Below are 21,938 nucleotides of genomic sequence, written 5' to 3'. Positions count from 1 at the left end.
GGGGGGTTATAATACTTCTCATAATTCTGACTGAATTAATCAATTGTAACAACAGTTTTACTATTAAAAACGACTAAACAATAATACAGATAGTTCTGTGGTGCATAACACGAAATTGCAGAATACACAAAAAGCTAAAATATTCACAACACAACACAACACAACAGCCTGCAAAATTATTTCAGAAATTAGGATAGTAATTCAAATCTGGTCGACTTGCTAACTGAATTGTTTGAAATGGATTCAAAAGGAGAAACGACTAGTGTTTCTGAATCAACAGTCACTCATTCTATCCAAGAGCAGCGCCGTTATGTTCAGCACCATTGAGAAAACCCTTTTGCTCGTCCATTGGCTGGACGTTTTTGTGACGCATTTTTCTACCCAATCAGATCAATGTTGTTATCCCGGCTTATGTCGCGGGAACTGTAACTATACACACATTTTACAATAAAGCGCTATCGAGCCTTCTTTTCTAATGAATTGGTGAGTTTTGTTTTCGTGCAACATAACCCGAATTACATCCAACTACTGAATGATAATCCTCTGGTCGATCCTGGTCGACTAGTGACTGTGACTGGCGAGGTAGCTAGGCGAGTTAACGTTACCCACTGAGTCTGCTAGGTGATCGACCAACATGAGGAACGCTGTTGAGTTTAATGTCTGTTCAGTTAATGTCTGACTATTGTGTAGAACTGTTCTGCTGGAGGAGAAACAACCCTAGCTCTGATTAACTACTCTGCGATATCAGAAGTCTACATGTTTTGACCACTTCTTTAACCTATCTCCGATAACTTAATGTAACCTTGACCTCATTCACTAATGTTACATTTACCACCATGTGCTGATGTAAAGTTATTAGTTGATTGTTACATATACTGAATGTCTCCAAAGTAAACCTGGTCTCCCAATTATGGTGGGCTAGTATGTAGAATTCAATCACCCTTACTACTATAACGTTACTAACGTTACTACAAACCGATGTTGTCTACATGAGCTCTGTCCTTCAGGAAGCATACAGATGGCGTCTCATCGAATGACCAATGAGGAGCTTGACGAACAGTTTGAGCAGTTCTTGAAGGAGGTAAACACAACAGGCTAATAAACAGTTCAGCCTTCAGATGAATGCTATAACAACTCTCCGCCAGAGAGTAGGTGTGCTGTTGTTGCTTCCGTTATTATTATCTGGCAGAAACCAAACCAAACATCTGAAAGTATGGCATGGTACAATTGTTAAGTCCTTTATTTGGTAATGTTGTTATTAGATTTAATTAAACTGTTGATTTACATGCTACCATTGTCTGTCGATTATGGCACCCATTGGACAGACCTATAGTATGGCCTCCATAACCATCTCTGGAAGGGGGCGTTCCATCATCATTTGGTGACCATGGTAGTTTTACCTTGCTCGTTATGGTAGCTAGGGTTAGGGTGGTCGAATAAAATGACTCATGTGCATCCCTTTAAGACTGAATAAGGGCTTTACCAATATAATTTACTACACTATTTAGGCAGCCATCTTACACCAGTTGCCGTGAATCAGTCTTTTTCAGATGAGTCTGGAGATGTGGGTGGATCTGCTAAGAGGACCAGTGTTCTGGATAGCCTGGGAAAGACCAGTAGCCAGAGGCCAGCCAAGAAAGCTGCCATTAGCTCCCGGCCGTGGTGGCAAGATGAGGACTATGATGATAACGCTGGAGGAACTGGGAGAGGTAATCCTTAAAAAGTCCAGTTATAAGTCGGTTGTACTCGCTACTGACTTTTCTTTCATCTTCCTTCCCAGAAAATAAATTTGGCAAGGGTAGATTTATAAAGGTCAAAAAGCCAGGGGCTGAAAACACTGAGGATGAAGACAAGCCAGGCCTACCGCAACAGGGTATATGACTTTAGTTTAGAGAGTAGTTGGTACATAAACCTCCCAATAGAGAACCCTAAAAAATAAAAATAAAACAAAGTGTTGCGGTCTGCATCCCACCTGATAATATGCATTAGGAATCATTGGTCTTCAACAGAAATACCCTTATTTGTCAGTACCCCTGTCCTAGTGATCAAGTGTTTTCCAACTTGTTTTCACCAGCTTTTCTTCTCCATTCCTTTTGCATGCACTTTGCCCTAAACTCCTCGGACAGCGGTCAGCCCAGAGCCCCCTTATAAGCCCATCCCCAAACCACGCAACACCAAAGCTGTAATACAGAAACCCAAGCAGGAGGCTCCTCAAAGGGAGTCCTGGCGTCCAGACGGAGACTCCAGATCTGGTAGTCAGGGGAGCGTCACACAAACAAGAAGCTCCCATAGCCCACCAGGAGATGCTTCTCCCAATAAGTTGAGCTCTTGCGATGAAATGCTACCGGACAGGGAAAGCGAATCCCAATGCAGCGATGAAGATGGTAACCTATAGCCTCACAAGCGTCCCCTTTTATTAGATTAGCCCAGTAGAACCAGAACCCCCTTTTATTAGATTAGACTTGAATCAAGACCTTTTCTACTTTTTCCTCTAATAAGGACTTCTTTGTCACCATTTACGAACTACAGCTTTTATGAATATACATTTCACCAGCTTGTAATTTGTGTCCTGATTTATCTCCACAGTAGCAGTCGCCTTCGTTCTTTGTTGGCTATGGCTAGGACGCAACACAAATGACTCATCTTTCACTATTCATGTTGTTAACCCCCAGCTGTCCCCAAATACAAATTTCACATCACAGCCATTACTATGGTCTTCTGAAGTATGTCTCTTTTGTTCTGGAGAACCAGGGTCATCCAGGAGATCATTCCAGAAGTCTTCCAGGAAATCCCAGCCAATCAGAGAGGAGGAGGAAGAAGAGTTTCTAGGTCAAATGGCCTTCAGCGACGAGGAGCGCCAACAAGGTGTGCCCAGCAGGGTTAGACAAGAGCCTGAGGGTGAGTGATTTTTTTTTACAATTTGTTTTAAACAGAAAATATAGTGGTCAGTATTTCTACATAGCCTTTTATTTTTTGTTTTAAAGAACCAGTAACCACTTCACCTAGATGCATTCAAAACAGATTTCCCTATTGTAGCAAATTTGAAAGACATTAAACAATCCACTTCAAATACTTTTTATTCATATTCTTCAAATTAACGGCCTCAGCCATAATGCAATCTAGCAAGAATCCATGCAACACTGTATGGTACTTCAGAGTCCCCTAATTCGATAGCCTGGTAACAGATCAAATAATTAGGCATTTGGTTCCATGTTAGATATTTACCAATCCACTCCTTGACTCCTCGATCATTGTCTACCTTGTCTTTTCACATATCCGGCCTTATTTTATTGGCTTCATAATCCTTAAATTTATATCGTCAGATCGGTCACTCACAAGTAAGGACGCTTCACAGCTGTCCCAATTTCCCAAAACAAGTCTTTAAAGATGAAGTATCTTTATTAATGAAACAAGTTTTCAAATACAAAGTCCTCAAGGAATAAAACAGTTGCAGGGGAAAAGAGATGCCTTTTAAAAGGAACACAGTGGAGCGACCCAGGGACAAGGCTGGTTTGGGTTTAAGATTAAGGATGTTAATTTTATTATTGGTGTTTGGTCAAGTTTAGGCATCAAAGATTGTTTAGGTATTAGGAAAGAGTTCAGGTATTAGGGATGTTTAGTTAGATGGTTAAGTTTAGGTACTAGGCTAGGTTTAGGCCTTTTAGATGGTCAAGTTTAGGTACTAGGTTAAGGCAAGAGTTTAGGAATTTGAGATCTTTAGTTAGATGGTTATGTTTAGGGGTTAGGTTGAGGTAAGAGAGTTTAGGCATTTGAGATCTTTAGTTAGATGTTTAAGTTTGGGCATTAGGTTGGCTTTGTTTTGTTGGACAAGTTACTTTAGGCATTTTATATGATTCAATTTAGGACATTAGAAAGAGAGATTGTTAAGCTCAGGTTTGCTCCAGCTTTGTCCCTTTAGTCGCTCCCTTAGAGCGTTCCGAGGTAACTAGGTTAGAAATACAATAGTTGAGGACACAGAAATACAATTTATAAATCATTCATCTAAACATGGAGGAGGCAGAGTTGTTGAGCTCCGAGTGGTTATGTCTGGCATAGATTGGATTGTAGGTGTAGCCAGGGATCCTCAGGTTGGATGGGGAGTAGGCCACTGTTGTAATGTAGATCAACTGTTCGGTCATCGTACTCTGAAATAAATTGAAGGGGAAAAGTAAAGTCAGTCTCACATTGTGATGGCCGATTTAGAAGACATTTTGATCACCAAACGTGAAGGCCAATCAAAGACTCCTAAATGCAGCAACAGCACCATCTGGCGTCAAACATAGGTCATTACATTCAGTAATTTGGGTTGGATTTTATATCGATTTACAGTAGAGAAAAGGCTTCAAGTCATTACGGCAACAACATTAAGTCAGTGCTGGATTACCATGTTTCATAAATAAATTGATATGTATAATTGATGCCAGTCAGTTGAGCTATTCCGAGAGAGTCTTCGACCTTTTTATGAAAACTGGGAGGGATTATGTTATTGCCATTTGGTCCATTTAAGAATGAAGTATCCATTTATCAAAGTTTTCACCTGGGTCTCTGCACCATGGCAACTGCACAGCCATCTGCTCTTCCATGGTCACCTGAAAAAAATGTTGATCCCAAGTGGAAATTACTCATAGCAAGAAGGGAAAAAAATATACACCAGGGGTAGATCAAAAAAAATATACAAAGGATGGAAGCAAGCATTGGGTAACCGGGAAGGGCGATTACTCATTTTTACAATTCTTAAGCATTAGCCCATATCAGCTTGACTAAGCACACACAGAGCATTTTTTGAGATGGTATCGATTGAATAATTGTATACATTGTCCCAACCAAGTGTAAATGTATCAAACAGTGCCATTGTCAAGATGCACTGAAAGATTCCCGAAATGTTAGTGTTGGGTTTGACATGCTGCAACATGACATTGGGGATACGGTACCGCTACTGGAAGTTGATCACCCTAGCATCTTAACAGGTCATCCGTTTCCAATCTAAAAATTGGAAGGGGGCGGGGTAGTAGTCATCTGAGCAGCGCTCTTCAGCACTATTGACGTTTATTCTGGAGGACCGGAACACATCTACAATTTGCTGATAAACCAAGCTGAGTGCTAGATTTTTTTGATGATCAGATTTACTTTATTGAACATTTGAATCGGTCTGAAGAATTTACAGCAGCGGCACAAAGTGCAGTATGGGGAATGCGTAAAACTCCGTGGCTGTGCTGCTGCATCACCGGCCGCGACAGTTTCTTCTGCCCCGAAACCAGGGCCGGCGCTCGGCAAATGTGTTGGGGGCGCCCTCTGGTGACGCTCTTAATTAATTAAAATATACGAAACAAGCGAAATGAAACCAAACATGTTCCCAAATGGAACGGAGAAGGGAGGGGGCGGGGGATTAAAGTTACGGCGCACTGAAACCCTCACCGTAGTACGCAGGACAATGCGACGAAGCCAATGCTCTTAATGGTAGCTAATGTGTGTAACCTACAGCTTTACATTGTTTTGCATAGGTGATTATTTTGTGAGGAAGGTGAAAAACGTCCCTTTTTTTTTTAACATGTTCATTCAATTCTGTTGAAAATAATCACACGTTGCAGTCATACTGACCTATGTTTTAATAAAAGTGCTTGCAACATCTCACATGTGGCTTTTGACTTACAAAAAAAACCATCTAACCCACTCTATAGAAAATATCGTCGTATATCGCCATTCAGCCAAAAAATATCGGGATATCATATTTTGCCCATATCGTGCAGCCCTACCCCGGTACGATAGGTGGCTTTGTACCCATTTAATTTTTTTTAATAAATCAGTTCTAGTCTTCCTCCCATCCATGAACTGTAAAATGTGCATGTCTTTTAACTGGTACAGCATGAGGCGAGTTTCCTCTGCGCAGAACGCATAATCCGATTGAATGTATATATGCACGATTTAATGAGACCATCAATCAAATAATCTAGGTCTTAATTCTACTATATGAAACCCGATCAGGTCCGATTTTAGTTGCGTTTACATGGATTGAACCAAAAAGGACACCGCCAGAGGCAAATCATACAGGAACCGCACTGCACATATTTCAGATCATATTGCACAGAATAAAAACCACATTGCAAAGAATTAAAATCGTAGTGCATAGAATTGAGAATATTTAAAAATCGTGTAGCGTATAGAATTGAAAATAAATCGTATTGCATAGAATAAAACGACATTGCAAAAAATTAAAATCGTATTGAATAGAATCAAACCACATTGCAAAGAATTAAAAATCGTATTGCACAGAATAAAACCACATTAAAGTCATCAAGCAGCACTGAATGTGAATGTTGAGTAGGCCTACTGTGTTTATGTGCAAATCATCATCTAATCCATCTCTTAAATTCAAACCTACCAAGCCAAAAACCAACAATTTAAACCAAACCATAACGTGCCAACAGTCATTCGTCTAGTCAGTGTAGTCAGTCCGACAGCTTTTCAAACACAAAAGGGTCCAGTGGGGTTAAGGGTGGAACGAAAACAAAGCACTTCCCATTGTGGAAGTTTGAGGTCACAACTTCACACACTCGCCCTAATTTCGGTTTGCCAGACATCCGTTCTGGGTTTTTCGTTCGCATTTCAAGTTCATTGTGGATTCCTGAGGGAGGTGAAGAAGCATCTGCAGAAGGTGCTGTGCCACCAAATTGTAAAATGCAGAATTGCACCGATGTCATTTCCACTAGGGATGTTCTGCAGTCCATTGGTGCTGTGAAACAAAAAAGCAATTGGCGAAAATAGTTGCATTCGCCAATTGGTCTGTCTACTTACCATTTAACTTGTTTGCTTTCAACAATTCCAATTTTACCCAAACGTTGAACATTCCCAATAGTTGCAGGTTTTCTTCCATTTTGCGTCCAGTTTCCAGAGCATGTATTCCTTCCCAGTGTTCAGACAGGTCGTCGGTGTTGTAGCCGTCCGCAGCGTTAGTAAAGTCAGTCGTTTAGTCGTCCCCCGTTAGGCCTCATACAAACACGTGCAACACTGCAATCAAAAACAATCTACAAACTGCACTAAACTAACAATGAGCAAAACCAAGCAGACGAGCGGTAAAAAAAAAAGTTAAGTTTTGCGGAAAGAATAGTGACGTCACAAAAAAATAAAAGTGATCAAATATTAATGTACCTTTTCTATTTTGTGTTTGGGTCGCATACGAAGTAGGTATAATGTAGGCGTTTTGAAATGTGATTAGTGCCATTATTGATGTCTACTGTTTGGTCCTGTCGGGCTCTAATTTTCCTAACCTATGACACCTTTTCATAAAGAGATAAGCGGTCTCCGAAATTGATCGATCCAAACCCGGGATATATATAATTTCAGAATTTAAATGTGAAATAAATTTTTTAACATATTACGAGATAACGGGGCTAATGCATCAGATCTGATGTGATTGCATTCGCGCTAATGCAATCAGTCTAAATTGTAATGGTGCGTGTGCGTGTGCGTGTGTGTGTGCGTGTGTGTGTGTGTGTGTGTGTGTGTGTGTGTGTGTGTCGGTCCAGACTCAATGCTGGCATCGGGGCCTGACCTGACCCCAGGAGGGCCGGGCTTGGAGACCCTGGAGGAGGAGGAAGAGAAGGCCCGCTTCTTTGCACAGCTGGAGGCGGGGGCCTCGTCCACCCTGGACTACTCCCGCCTCAACAGAGACCTGGACTCCCCGAGGTCCACCCCCGCCCAGAGCCTTAGGTACACACATTCACGCACGCACGCACGTACGCACACACTCACACGCACACACACAAACAAAGAAATACACTCGAAAAGGCACACAGTAACACACATCCTTACACACCCCAAGGCTGCGAAGACACACACATACACACAAACACACATTGCCGATCAAACAGACGCTGCTGCCATTTTTCACTGTCTCTGTTGTGCATTCAAAGATGGGAGGGCTGTCTCTTTTTCCGGGGGCCTCTAAAGTTAGCGTCGGTGTGCTCTTCCTAGGAAACCAGAGGAGGCCGGGGAGGGATCTGAGGAGGATGAAAAGCCAGCCACTGAAGGGATCTCTCAAGGTAAAAAAAAAAAAAGGCCTGCACTGAATTTACATTCAAATCCCGGTTCTCCCCATGAACACGTTTGAACCTTGTGAACGGTGTCTTATGTCCTTCAGCGTGTGCAGACTCCCCCGACTACAGTGATAACTTTGAAGAAGACGAGAAAGAGAAGGAGCCTGCAGAGACGGTGCGTTAGGGAGCAGCTGTGGCTGGGAGGATATTCCGTGCCATTGGACTGTACTTTGATGTGTCCTATATATCCCACGGATGTGGTGGCGTGATCAATTATTATTATTATTTTTATTTTTTCAGATGCCACCAATATCTTCCTTGGATGCCAAAGGTAAAGAAAGATTCCTTTGCGCGAGTTCTGTATTAATCGATGTCTTATTCTAAGTCTGAATAGCCTAACTAGAGACACTCCTATAACATTCTGGATGAGAGAATCTCATTAGGTTGGGTTTTACTTACCTTCAGGAAATTACTACCTCTCTTTCAGGATCTCTCTACGATTCTCTTGACTCTAACGACAGAAGGGCCCCGTCCACGCAGCTACGAGGGAAGGACCCGGCCTTCTCGTCGGACAAAGGCAAATCCTGCTCCTACTAACACACCACGAAGCAACCTTCACTCAAGTGGCTTCATAAAAGCATCGGCTGAATTAAGTTCAATACAACCTTCTCTCTCTCTCTCTCTCTCTCTCTCTCTCTCTCTCTCTCTCTCTCTCAGGTCAGTCTTATGGACAGAGCTGTGGTAGTGAGATGGAGGCTCTCCAAGAGGCCTACAGACAGATAAGCGATGCTCCGGGCGTCACGGAGGATAGGGTAGACGGCCGGCGCAGCAGACCCTCTACCTCTGCCTCCCCCCTGGAACAGTCCCGGGGAGACCTCCTCCCAGCCTCTACCAACGGGTCGGGTGAGAGGGGATCGAAAGTAAAACCGCCCAAGGGGCCTTGAATGATTGTTATTTTGTATGTCGTGCTATATTTCATGTTAGCCGTGTAAGAGTAGCGGCATGATTTCTCTAGCACTGCGGTGCACTAAATTGGCCCGGACTTGTTTTCATGCAATGCTTAAAGTTTAAGCATCCGTGGACCCTCTGAATGACAGGAAGGGGTAAGATACAAGGGTCTGCATACACATACGTACATGTCACTTTGAAAGAATCTGGTAGGCCTACAAGGAATCAGGGGAGAGATCCCGTGAGTCGCCTATTTAAAAAAATAAACCAAGGACTCACCTAGATGCTGATCATGGGGTCGTTTGCATTTCAGAGCTGCCCACCGCTGAAGAGCTGATGAGGCCGATCCGACCGGAGACAAGCGACTACATCCAAGGCTTGCCCCTCAAGCCCAGCAGGTGACAATGAACACACTGCTGGCTCCAGATCTCCTCCGAATGCTATTTAGTTCAACATCTTGATTGTGTTCGGGTCTTCTAATCCGTCTAACCAGGAAAGGCTCTGAGGCGTGTATCATGGGAGAGCTGTTTGTTTTGGCTCATCAGTGTTGCTGTGGGCTGTTGTCGTTGTACACAGCCGCCCAGGGACGGGCCTGGACCTGAGGCCTGGCAGCGCTGAGCCGAGGCACGCGGGCGTGAAGTCGGGCCCTGTGGCAGAGCCGTGGCGAGAACGGCGGTCCTCCGGGTCCCTGTCCCCAGACACCCCTCTCCGCAGGCAGCCGCTGAGCATCAGAGAGGAGGTGGAGCGGCTGATGGAAGACCAGGACCGGGAACACCACAGCCAGAGTCCCATCCCATCCACACAGGCCAGCAGAGCTAAGCAGGTGAGAGTTCTCCGAGTCTCTTTCTAAAGGTACCATGAACACGCTCATGAGCAAACAAGATGTCTTGCACAACACGGCGTAACTTGCATGCTAACATGCTAATACCTGGTGATTATTATGCATTGCTTAACTATACTGACAATCTTGTATCTTGACAATCAAGTATGTGCAAGCATGTCCAATTGCACTCACAGAAGAAAGCCTCACAAATGCCCTTAAGTTGGATTAGTTTGTTCTTTTTTGATACGTTGCTGTTGAAAGTTATCCATCCAATCATTTCCTCACAATAATAACATATTCCAATATTCTGCGCATGAATCCCAACGTATCCATGTGTAAACACTTCTTCGGTCCTCTCAGAAGCCCCGTGGTGGCACCGCCGGCCGGCCCTCTCTGTCGTCCACCAGGAAGTCAACGGTAACCTCCGCCCTGCGGGGTTCCAAGGCCAAGGAGGAGGGCCGCTCTGCCATGGCCTGCAGGTTCTCCAGACCCAACAGGCCCACGGTCAAGGGGAAAGCATCTCCGCCTCCCACCCAGAGGAAGCCAGTCGCTCGGGTGCAACACAGCCCCCCGCCAATCAAGGGCATCCCTGAGAGTAACTATCAATGTTAAAACAAGCACCGAGCCTTGCTGTCTTTGTGTCGATCACCTGTCTTTTAGACTCTGTTACCCGTGTGCTTGCAGACGCAGGTCTTCAGGTGAGCGGCGACCTGGTCGCGTCCGTCCAGTCCTTCGCCGCCTTCCTCCAACAGCAGGTCGCCACGGCTACCTGGGATGTCAACGCTCGCAGGGACGTGGCCACAGGAGTCAAGGGGCTTTCAGACAGCAATGTAACCATCTTTCTGGGTGTCACCTTGATCTCTTGTTTTTTCATAGTAGCACTGAAAGCACTTGCATTTTATGTGATCTAATGATTGCACTTTTTGGGTTTTCTCTTCGTTGTTGAGTGCACTTATTGTCAGTTGCCTCGGACAAAAGTGTCTGCTGAATAAATGTAATGTAAAAAATCTTATGTTACCTCTGCTGGCACAGAGGATGTGAGTGGTGACTAAAAGGGGCTGAAGGTTAGATTCAAGAGTTCTGATTTAAAAGTCTAAATGGCACATTCTTACAGAGTGAAATGCTCTGGGAGAATATGTGCATCAGTCGACTGAGCCCTCATTATGAGACAATTTAGATTGAAGACGGCTCTTTGCTAATTTTCAACCAATAAGGGGATCTCTTCCCTGATTGGTGGCTATAAAACACAGAGAGGAAGGGCGAAGAGATAGAGATTACGTTTTTGGTAGGTTGTTTATTTTCAAAATCCTCCACTCTTTTATACACTCTCTCTTTAAAGGTTGAGGAGGGCTCTATGGTCCAGGGACTTGCCCACAAGGAAATAGACCACCTGTCCCACAAGCAGATAGACCATCCTTCCCAGAAGGAGAGAGACCTTGCCCAGAGGGAGAGAGACCTGGCCCAGAGGGAGAGAGACCTGGCCCAGAAGGAGAGAGACCTTCACCTGAGACTGGAGGAGGTGGAGATGCAGCACAGGGAAGACCTCGGTGCTGTCAAACAGGAGAACTATGTTCTGCAGAGCAAGGTAATGAGTAAGCACACCAGCACAGATATGTACACATGTACGTATGTTCCTATTTCTCCCTCTCTATCCGCTTTGCAGACGGCAGACTAACGTAACCAATACTTGACCTTTTGTACTTTGTAAAAATAAATAAATATTAAAAGATACCTTCAGGTCAGGTGCATCCAGCCAATGCATCCCTTGAAACAAACCCTTCTGACCCTGAAGGGGTCCCAAACCCTATTTTATCAACCCAAGTTCATGACATCACAAACCTGTGTTCATCTTAGTTGATAGCAAAGCTTCGTCTTGACTTAGCTTTGTGGCACAATCCAGTTTTCCAAGTGTGTGTTGCGCCCATATGTGTAATTGAGGTCAACATATGGGCGTGGCCTTGCGTTGTTCAAAAACCTCAAGCCAATCAGATTAAATAAACCAAGTGACGCTCCTGCTCTCTTTGCTCTTGCTAGATCCGATTAAAAAGTTGTTTGGTTGATTTCTACACTTTCCCTGGGCTGCGCCATGTTTTTCTTTGTATTCGGCAGACCCTCTTTAAACATCATGTTGTCATTTTTCGGAGAGGCTTTCATGCGTTCGAGGCCCAACTGCAGGGAGAAACAGAATGTGAACTCAGAGATCAGGATGGCCTCACGGTTACCATTGCTGAAACTCTGTTCTAGCTGCGCAAGGCCGAGTCCAGCCAGGGGGGCCAGCGGTGGGGCGAGGCTGCAGACCCGATGACCATGGACAGGCTCCAACTCCTGGAGAAGGAAGTGCAGCAGCAAGAGACCATCATCCAGGGGTACCACAAGGTGAACTCCTGACTGGAGGCTCATACAGGGACTCTTATTTTCATACTATAGGCGCAGCAAAATGTAACTGATCTATATCGTTTTTCCCAGGAAAACGAGAAGCTTTGCTGGGAGATGAAGGCCCAGCAGACTAGGAGTAGAGCCACAGAAGAGGCCATGTTTGCAGAGAACCAGAGGTTGCTGAACGAGCTACGGCTTGCAAAGTGAGTTCACATGGAGAGCATGCGGTATTAGGGCACAAGTGTTCATGTTGTTGATGGACCCCCGCCAAAAAAAAGGACTTAATCCAAACTTCAAATGCATCGTTTTTTTTAATAACCTTCCAGAGAGCAGCTGAAGAACATGCCAGGGACGCCACTGAATGCCTGCCCAATGGAGCACACCCAGCGCATCACAGAGCTCCTGACTCACATGGAGGTTATTCAGGTGCGCAGCAACACAAACCCTCCACCCAACTGCAGCTCCACTGCCATACAATTAATTTTGTATTTCTAATGCTGTTGTGTGTGTGTGTGCTATGTATACGTGCGAGCGTGTGTTTATGTGTGTATGTGCGTCCACGTGTGTGTTTGTGTGTGTGTGTGTGTGTGTGTGTGTGTGTGTGTGTGTGTGTGCGTGTGTATGGGCGTGCACGCGTTTGTGTTCATGCAGAAGAGCGAAGCCAAGTGGTCAGAGGAGAGCCGCAGCCTCCGGCAGCAGAAGCAGGCCCTGGAGGTGGACCTCCAGCTGATGAAGAAGGAGAAAGACCTGCTGAAGGCCCAGGTTCTCTCATCCTCAGGTGCGGCTTCACACTACACACATGAAACAAACACAGGGCGCGGTCGAAAAACTTCAGCATACCCCCAAAGAGATAGGCAGTAGCAGTGAGTGGTCAAGCAGGAGGACAGTAAGCAGTTTTTTGTGCGCACCCCAAAACACGACATTCAGGCTTCCATTATGGCAGATGTCTTATTACTGAATATTGGAATGCACCAATTGAGTAGTTTAAACTCTACACTTTACAGACACTGAATGTTGCCAACAGTAAGGTAAAAACCTACGCTAAAGCGGATTAAAGAAGCTATTAGCTGTCATAATGAAGCCATATGATGGTTGACTGATGTACATGCCAAGTTCCAGCCATCTGCAAATTGTCAGTGAAAAACGAGCTTTCAGACACGAGGATATTTAAACAAAATGATCTAATCATGCCGGTGAAGGTCAAGTTTTCAAAGGAGTTTTAAAGTTTGGTTAATACCAGAGTGAAAAGCTTAATGGAACACATCAAAATGCCGGCGCTGCAAACTTACACAAGAACCAAACCAGTTCAGAAAAACAGAGTGAACTCGGATTGCTCCCACCATTGAAGCAGGATGAGTGCTTCTTAACGGCAATGAGTCATGAAAGCATTCATTTCTGTGTGTGTATTGGATTAGGAGGTCAGCTTGTTTACGGGGCGTCTTCTAAGAGCTAAGGATGAAGCATTTATTTCATTATTGTACAAAGACATCAGAGGTCTCCCCACCTACCCAGTTTCGAGATCATGGGCTGATGCACACTGACTTGATCCGCCCCCTCACAAAGCCCGGACAGGATGGAGATGAAAGGGATTTTTTAAACACAGATGAGAACAAATGTCGGCTAAAATTGGAGCCTGGAGTGGATGTGTGTGGACTGCCTGTCTCACCAACCACCACAGCTGTACTGTGTACTCGCTTAAATCTGTTGACTTAATCTCACTAAGCAATCCATTACTCCATTAGGTATGTCTTTAATTAGAAGCCATCCGTTTACTCCGTTAGGTATGTCTTTGATTAGAAGCCATTTAGTTTTTGTTTCCTTTCATCAGTTTTGTGTCTTTGAGTTTCTTCAGACCTTTGTTTTAGTTCAAACGTGTATGAATGGCTCCTGCATGAATGTTTTGTGTGATCATTTATATATTATATATATATTAGTGTTTTCCCTGTATGCATTCAGCAGCGGCGCACCGCTACTGCTGGATTGTCAGCGCCACTACAAAAGAAAAGGTTTCTAGCAAGTTCAAGGCACATTTGCACAATGATCTGGTCTCTGCAGACACCTTGACTCTGTTGGTTGTAATGTCATATTTGGAACCTCAATCTGTGCATGTTTCCCAAAAAAATATCACCAGAATTAACCATTTAAAGTGTTATTTTTTAAATTTTCATCCGGGGGGGCATGCCCCCCGGGCCCCCATAGTGTTTGCTAGGTTACCGACTCACAGCACCACTGCTACAAGAAAGAGCTTTTGTTTTTCTATTGGAAAACAATCACAATGGGCTGTACAACGAATTCAATACAAGACACACCAGGACAAGTGGAGATAACTGGGCTAAATGAGCACATCTTAATCTATATATACCTGTACGGTTGTGGTTGTTGTTGTTTTTAATCTTTACCCAAAGTGCACAGCAGTACGTGCTTCAAAGCAATCTTCGGCAAAGTCGACTTCTTGATTGTATGTGCATTTCTGTGGATATATTTGTGTGTGTTTATGCGCGTGTGTCTTCTTGTGTGTGTGTGTGTGTGTGTGTGTGTGTGTGTGTGTGTGTGTGTGTGTGTGTGTGTGTGTGTGTGTGTGTGTGTGTGTGTGTGTGTGTGTGTGTGTGTGTGTGTGTGTGTGTGTGTGTGTGTGTGTGTGTGTGCATGCATGTGTGTGTACGGAATGTATGTTTGCGTGTGTTTGTGTGTGTGTGTGTGTACGCTTGCGGGTGTGTGTGTGTACGCTTGCGTTTGTGTATGTGTGTGTGTGTGTGTGCGCGTGTGTGTGGGTGTGTGGTCCTGCCCACCAGGTGACCCCGGCGCTGTGCTGGGCGTGCGGGGGGACGGCCACAGAGAGGAGGTGGCCGCGCTGCAGAAGAAGCTCCACTGGTACGCTGAGAACCAGCAGCTCCTGGACCGCGATGCCGCCCGGCTGAGGGCCGCCAGCGACGAGACCCGGCAGCTCAAGGAGCAGGTGGGCCGGAGGGCGGTGGTGGGGTGATGGCTCCAGGGTTCAAGTCTACTTGGTCTGTATTGGGCTGGTACTGGGCTGGTATTGGGCTGGTACTGGGCTGGTATTGGGCTGGTACTGGGCTGGTACTGGGCTGGTACTGGGCTGGTATTGGGCTGGTACTGGGCTGGTACTGGGCTGGTACTGGGCTGGTATTGGGCTGGTACTGGGCTGGTACTGGGCTGGTATTGGGCTGGTACTGGGCTGGTACTGGGCAGGTATTGGGCTGGTACTGGGCAGGTATTGGGCTGGTATTGGGCTGGTACTGGGCTGGTACTGGGCTGGTACTGGGCTGGTATTGGGCTGGTACTGGGCTGGTATTGGGCTGGTACTGGGCAGGTATTGGGCTGGTACTGGGCTGGTCTTCTGTTGCCATTGGGCTGGTATTGGGCTGGTCTTTTATTGTAAATCAGTCAAACAATATTAAAGCTTACTTCTTACAGATACAGGCAACAAAGGCAGACAGTAGGCGGCCAACATAACAACATGGTTACTGGGGACTGGGTGAGGGCGTATAGTTACTCAGTCTATTTCCAGACACACTGGGTAGTCAATCAACCCGGCCATCTTACCACCACAGAGAGGCGATTAGATTCTGAAAGGCTTTCTGATATTGAGCACTGCTGCCATATTACAGTACATCAGTGCAAGCCGATTTTTCACCTCTGTAGGGAGCTTCCATGGAGTTGTGCTAGGAAACTTCTTGTGTGCTGAAGTGAAGGGAATAAAACACGAATATGTTACGACTGAAAGCTGTTTAAAGGGCCATCTTCAATCTGTTTAAAACACATAGCATTTTCAGTAATCCAAAATCATATTTTCTACAGATTTTGCGGTAATGTTTTTTTTTTTATATCGATGCCAAAACCTTTGTGGATTCAAAATGAATGGGTTGAAGTTCAGTAAAGATTTTGTTGCTGGTTTTGCCCGTAGTGAGACACAAGACAAATCCTATAAAAACAGAACGGTTAACAATGTTTCTTGTTTTTTGTGCCGCTCCAGTTAGAAAACCTAAAGATAGAGGTGAGGAAAAGCAGCAGTCAGCAACACACCAAGGCCAAGGAGAAGACCGGAGACGCTAAAAAGATCCAGGCCTTGGAGCGACAGGTAAATCAACAAAAAAAACATTTAGTAGAGGGTGAGCGAACCCATTTTGTCTGAGAATACTAAGAGGTCGGGGAGGTGTTATCCCCATGGTTACTGCAACTTTGTGATACTGTTTTTAGCGTCCCTGAGTGACAGGGTCATAAATAGCAATCTTGTGTATGAAGTGCACCACACACCGTGTCGTTATCCTGCAAGTGTCAGAGTAGCTTAATTGACCTTCTCTGACCTAGCTATCGACAAAAACTACTCCCCAGATTGAGTTGACATTGAAGTGCCTCCAAAGGGCACTGAGGACTTCACGAAAAGTTCGGAGCCGCGTAGAGCGTTTTTCTTTCCTGCATCACGCCATTATTGCATTAACGTTGACTAAATAGCATAGGTTACAAAGTTTAAGATCAAAGAAAACATACTAAGATGTTTAAAAAAAGAACAACAACAGGATGTCGGGTTCGCTGGGCCTTTAAACGACCTTAGCCCCATTAGTGACCCCTTCTTTTCCCCATCCCTTTGTGTTTGTGATCCACCCCCCCCCCCCCAACCAGGTCAAGGTAATGGAGGACCTCCTGCGACGGCGCCAGCCCAACTCCCTCCCCGCCCTGATCTACGCCGCCGCCTCAGCGAGCGGCCCGGCCGGCGAAGACCCCACGACGACCACCGCCACGCCCACTCAGGTCACCGGCCTATTGGAGCGCAAGGTGGAGCGTCTGGAGGCGGAGCTGGACGGTCATAAGGAGGAGGCCAAGCGGGGCCTGCGAGCCATGGAGCAACAGTTCCAGAGGATCAAGGTACGGTCTGGGACACCAATCCAACAGGATAGGTGTGCTGTTGGGTTCAGATGACCAGAGAAGGAGTTGTCGCCATGTGTCTGGGGCAGATCCTAATGAGATGTCTCTATCATCCATTATGTTTATTGTTGTTGGAAATACGTGCACGGGATAAAGGTGATGAAACGTGAATTATTTAAGGTGTAGTTGTTGCATTGGACGGAAAGAAAATAAGACACTTTCTGAAGACCAATATAATTAATTACATGTGTGTGTGTGTGTGTGTGTGTGTGTGTGTGTGTGTGTGTGTGTGTGTGTGTGTGTGTGTGTGTGTGTGTGTGTGTGTGTGTGTGTGTGTGTGTGTGTGTGTGTGTGTGTGTGTGTGTGTGTGTGTGTGTGCGTTCCAGCTCAACTATGAGCAGCAGATCTCCGAGCTGGAGCAGAAGCTGGTCCAGAGGCAGAACCCGGAGGAGGGGGCGGCCCCCCCGCCCTGCCCCTCCTCCGGGGGCGGCGAGCAGCAGGGTGTGACGGAGGCGCAGCGCAGCGTGGAGCTGGCCCTGCAGGAACAGATCCAGTCACTCCAACAGCAGCTCTCCACAAAGGTACCCCACGCACCTTCCTCACGCCGTCCCTCCCCGGATCTGAAGCCACACATCTAGGGCCGTTGTGCTCAGCAGTGAGCCAGACACGCTCGTTCAGGTCCACATTTTGTCACTTCTATTAAATAGACACCAACCAATGCTTTTGTTTGAAAACCTTCTCCCGGCAGGCCCCGCCCCCGGAGCCAGAGCGGGCCCCGCCCCCGGAGCCAGAGCGGGCCCGGCGCAGCCCGTCCCGCCACCAGGTCCAGAGCGAGGCGGCCTTCGGGGCCCGCATCGAGCGGCTCACGCAGGAGCTGGCGGCGAAGACCCGCTCGGTGCAGGAGCTGAGCCGCACCGTGGAGCGCCTGCAGAGGGAGAGGAAGGGCCTGCTGTCGGGCTCCTGGTCCCGAGAGGCGCGCCCGGCCAACGCCAACGCCGCCGCCAGACCCAGGGCCGCGGCGTCCGGCGATGCCCGGGTGGGCGGGGCCGGCGTAGGCGGAGGGGGAGGGGGAGACGAGGCGGGAGCGCGGGAGGAGGAGGAGAGGTTCCCGGCCGCGCAGTACGAGAAGACGTACCGCCCCGACGCCTTCGCCGGCAGCCACATCACGGAGGTGCTGGAGGAGAACCAGGCCCTGCGAGAGCAGCTGGGGAGGCTAGAGGAGCGGCCCGACGCAGGGGAGCCCCACGGAGCCCTGGCCCAGGCCCGGGAGGAGCTCTGCAGGTACTCACACCGCAGGCGCACGACCTGGGGTTCTTCCACCAGGGCCCAGTTTTTCAAAAGTAATCCAGTGAGATTCCGGATCACGGTTTGGATCAAATCTTGGAAATGTTTTTTTCAAAGCAAAAGAGGGATTCCGAACTGAGGTCCGATCATGTTATCCGATCCTACATTTGATCTGGATCAAACGTGCCCTTTGGGTTTTTCAAAGCTTTGAACGCGGTTTGGGATCTATTTGATCCAAAAAGACAGGATTATCCTGATCCCATCCGAAGGGTGGATTCAGTTGGTTATCCTGAAATTTGGTATTTGGATCACAGTGATCAAATCCAATGTTCCTGGCATAAATATAAGATGCATCAGGTGATCCTGGATAGCAAAACGTGTGATTTCCAAATCCGGATGAATTTGATACAGATTACATTTTCTTAAAAACTGGGCCTAAAGATTTCACTGTGTATCAGCTAGTTGTAAGCATAGTTCAATGTCCACGTCTTTAAGTGTAATCGAGTCAAAATGAATGCAAAGACACAAAGCTCTCTAAGCTCCCATCTGGACATTTAAACACAGAGAAAATAACCAAATGATAGAATCTCTTCCGACACATTTCTAAAGGTCTACACTTTGACTCTGTGTGTTCCCAGGCTGAAGGAGAGCACAGCGGAGCAGCTCTCCTCCCTGGTGGCTCATCAGCATCTGGAGATGGACCAGCTCCGGGCCGGCCACGCCCAGGACCACTCCTCATCCAGGGTGGCCCAGCTCTCCAACAGGCTCAACACCCAGGAGGTTCGGCCAGGCCGCAGCACGGCTAATCCTGACCCTTGACCCTGTGGCGGCATGTTTTGGGTCCACTGGTGTTTTTTTGGTGTTGATGTTTGCTCTGTGTGTAGATCGTGGTGCAGCATTTGAAAGAGCAGTTGAAAGACTTTAAGGCAACCAAGGACGCACTGGCCGTGTCCAAAATACGAGAGGAAACGCTGCAAACTCAGGTAGGCACGTGTATGATTACATCATATAGCACCTAGCAGCAGTGCATGTGGTAGTAGAACAGAGTTTGGAATGCCAAGAACCTTGACCAAGACCTCCAGTTGATTGAGCTCTGGGCTTATGTACTTTAAACTCAGTTCAGCAAAGGAATGACGTCTTGCATCACTTACCATAGGTCATCCACTGCCAAGGCTTTCTAGATGTTGGACTTCCAGACGCATCAGAGCACTGAGGGCTTTGACTCCAATAATTCAGTCTGCCAACTAGTTTCCCACACAGTTTTGATGGCCATAATATCTAGAAATATAATATTCCTAAAACTCCTGGTCACAATTTGTTGTCTAGCATTTACGGACATTTTCACAGCACAATTTCCTCACTGCCAGATTATGTATGGCTTTGGCAATTCTAACAGATAACACTCAAATTAAAGCCGTTCGATCGAACCTGCATGCGTGTTAAACCTGTCCTTCCCACACACCCGACTTGCTAGCTAACCAGGCTGCTGGAAGAGCTGAGGCAGGCCAGAGAGGCCCACAGCCCCGAGCTGAGGCACCTCCGCGGCCTGGAGGCCAAGATCTGCAGCATGGAGCTCAGACACACCCAGCGGGAGGACCAGCTGAAGCAGGTACGGTGCATCAGCGCCCCTCATTTTCTCCCCGTAAACAGAGAAAGAACCTCATGAAAACATCGGAGAGTTCAGAGGCCGCAGGGTGGCTTGCCTGATTGATTGAAGGCACGCTAGGTTTTATCTTTGGTGTGTGTGTGTGTGTGTGTGTGTGTGTGTGTGTGTGTGTGTGTGTGTGTGTGTGTGTGTGTGTGTGTGTGTGTGTGTGTGTGTGTGTGTGTGTGTGTGAAAAGTTGACGCATTAAATAGATGTCTGCAGTGGCGAGAAAAGCATTTTATAAATGCACTTAAGTATTTGGAGATATTAATAGGAAATGCCGTTCAGAGGTTTTTTTCTCTGTCTCTGTCTCTCTCTCCCCCCTCAATCCCTGCAGCTCATATGCCAGACCAGGCAGGTGGTGGAGTCAGAGCAGCACTCGGAGGTGGAGCGCTGGAAGGGTCTGGCCCAGGGGAGGAGCAGGGAGGTGGAGGCCTTCCGCCTGGAGCTGGACTCCATCCTGGACGTCCTGCGGGAGCTGCGCAGGCAAGGGGTGGTGTTCCCCAGCCCGGAATCCCACCTCCACATCCCCTCCACCTGGAAGAGCTGATGACTCACACACATACAGAGCCACACATTTCACAATCACATTCATGGTTGTTACAGTTTCACAAAGACTTGCTCAAAATCTTACCGAGGTCATCCTAACCACATTTATCCCTAAACAGCTGTAACAGTGCCTGTGTGTGTGATTCATGATTTTACAATCATGGATGAGTTTTATGACTCACACTACTTGGAAACGTCCTTCATTCATGTGTGCCTTTGTGTCTGGAACATTTTCTAATATTTCTTGACAACTTCAATACAAATTGAAGTATATAAAATACTTTAGTATTTATTTTATTTACTGAAACGCCAATAAAATATGTCCTTCAAATGGTGTTTTTTTTTTGCATGAGTTCAACTGGTTTGTATCCAATGATGTGAATTTATTGAAGATTTTTCGAAAATTTCTGTTGCCTGGTTTACAGTGCTCTAGTGGTTCCCAAACTGTGTGCCGCGGCACACTGGTGTGCCGTGAGGCAAGTCCAAGTGTGCCGTGGGATTTTGTGACAACCATAGCCTACTGCAATATAGTATACAACTATACAAAAATAATTATTTTAATTTACTATATACTACTTTGAATGCACTCATTCCATAATACAGAGGCAAACTCTTTATCTAAAAACTATTTAAAAAATCCTCAAAGAGGATCCCACATTTCGCTGTTCGCGCAGTTGCGCAGGTGGGAATTTAATTTAGACTGACACATCAAAGCCAGTGAGCGCGCTATATATGCCGAACACCTTCAGACCTTTAAAGGTTTGAGCGCTATTTTCCACGTGTGGCGTACATCGAGGACAATGACTGGATCCGAGACCCATTCAACCAGGAGTCCGAGTCCTCAAACGAGAAGCTCACTATGAAGGAGAGAGAGGAGAGCGCAGAGCTCCGTGCGGACCGCACGCTGAAACTGAAATTTAGTGAGCTCACACTCGATCAGTTTTGGTTGGTTTGTGCATCAGAATATCCAACCATCTCCCACCACGCTATCGACCAACTTCTTCATTTCCCCACCACCTACCTGTGTGAGTTGGCGTTCTCCACTCTTGTTTACATGAAGAACGTTCTTCATGTAAACAAGAGTGGAGAACGCCAACTCACACAGGTAGGTGGTGACCTGGTCTTGTACAAGACCAGGTCACGGCTCTCTGTTGAGCAGGACTTGCGAGTGGCCCTCTCCTCCGTGCCACCAAGGATTAAAAAAATCTGTGCGCCCCGACAGGCACATGTGTCCCACTGATTTGTTAGTAGGCAGAATATTTACAAAAAAAGCCTGATTCTAAATGTAAGTTATAATTTGTGGGTCAGATTCAGGACCATGCAGCTTTCTCATGGACAGTTCTTTGCTGAATTTCTGTTTCCTTTGCCTCACCTGTCTGGTTGAAATGGGTGTGT

At 46.4% G+C, this 21,938-nt stretch overlaps 1 protein-coding gene across 3 annotated transcripts; it reads left to right on the top strand.

Moving 5' to 3' along the window:
* The first annotated feature begins 383 nt into the window (after positions 1-383).
* On the top strand, positions 384-20,874 carry cep162 (centrosomal protein 162). 3 transcript variants are annotated; one of them, XM_060065228.1, is made up of 29 exons: positions 384-1,081; positions 1,541-1,709; positions 1,781-1,873; positions 2,127-2,384; positions 2,752-2,898; positions 7,524-7,707; positions 7,972-8,039; positions 8,138-8,208; positions 8,334-8,364; positions 8,521-8,610; positions 8,751-8,936; positions 9,295-9,379; positions 9,558-9,804; positions 10,165-10,399; positions 10,489-10,634; positions 11,144-11,389; positions 12,049-12,180; positions 12,271-12,383; positions 12,507-12,606; positions 12,832-12,958; positions 14,973-15,136; positions 16,175-16,279; positions 16,822-17,064; positions 17,451-17,645; positions 17,813-18,345; positions 18,987-19,128; positions 19,233-19,331; positions 19,823-19,957; positions 20,332-20,874. In XM_060065228.1, exons 1-29 carry the CDS (start codon positions 1,019-1,021, stop codon positions 20,542-20,544), a joined length of 4,620 nt encoding a protein of 1,539 aa, XP_059921211.1. In that variant the 5' UTR covers positions 384-1,018; the 3' UTR covers positions 20,545-20,874. The 3 variants fall into 3 exon arrangements, with proteins under 3 accessions (XP_059921211.1, XP_059921213.1, XP_059921212.1); XM_060065230.1 differs by lacking the exons at positions 1,781-1,873; positions 2,127-2,384; XM_060065229.1 differs by lacking the exons at positions 1,781-1,873; positions 2,127-2,384 and having other exon boundaries at positions 2,746-2,898.
* The last annotated feature ends 1,064 nt before the right edge of the window (positions 20,875-21,938 follow it).

This window comes from Gadus macrocephalus, chromosome 11 (genome assembly GCF_031168955.1).
Source record: "Gadus macrocephalus chromosome 11, ASM3116895v1".
Classification (NCBI taxonomy): domain Eukaryota; kingdom Metazoa; phylum Chordata; class Actinopteri; order Gadiformes; family Gadidae; genus Gadus; species Gadus macrocephalus.
The sequence above is the reverse complement of the archived record's forward strand: the minus strand, read 5'-3'. Positions and strand labels throughout refer to the sequence as shown.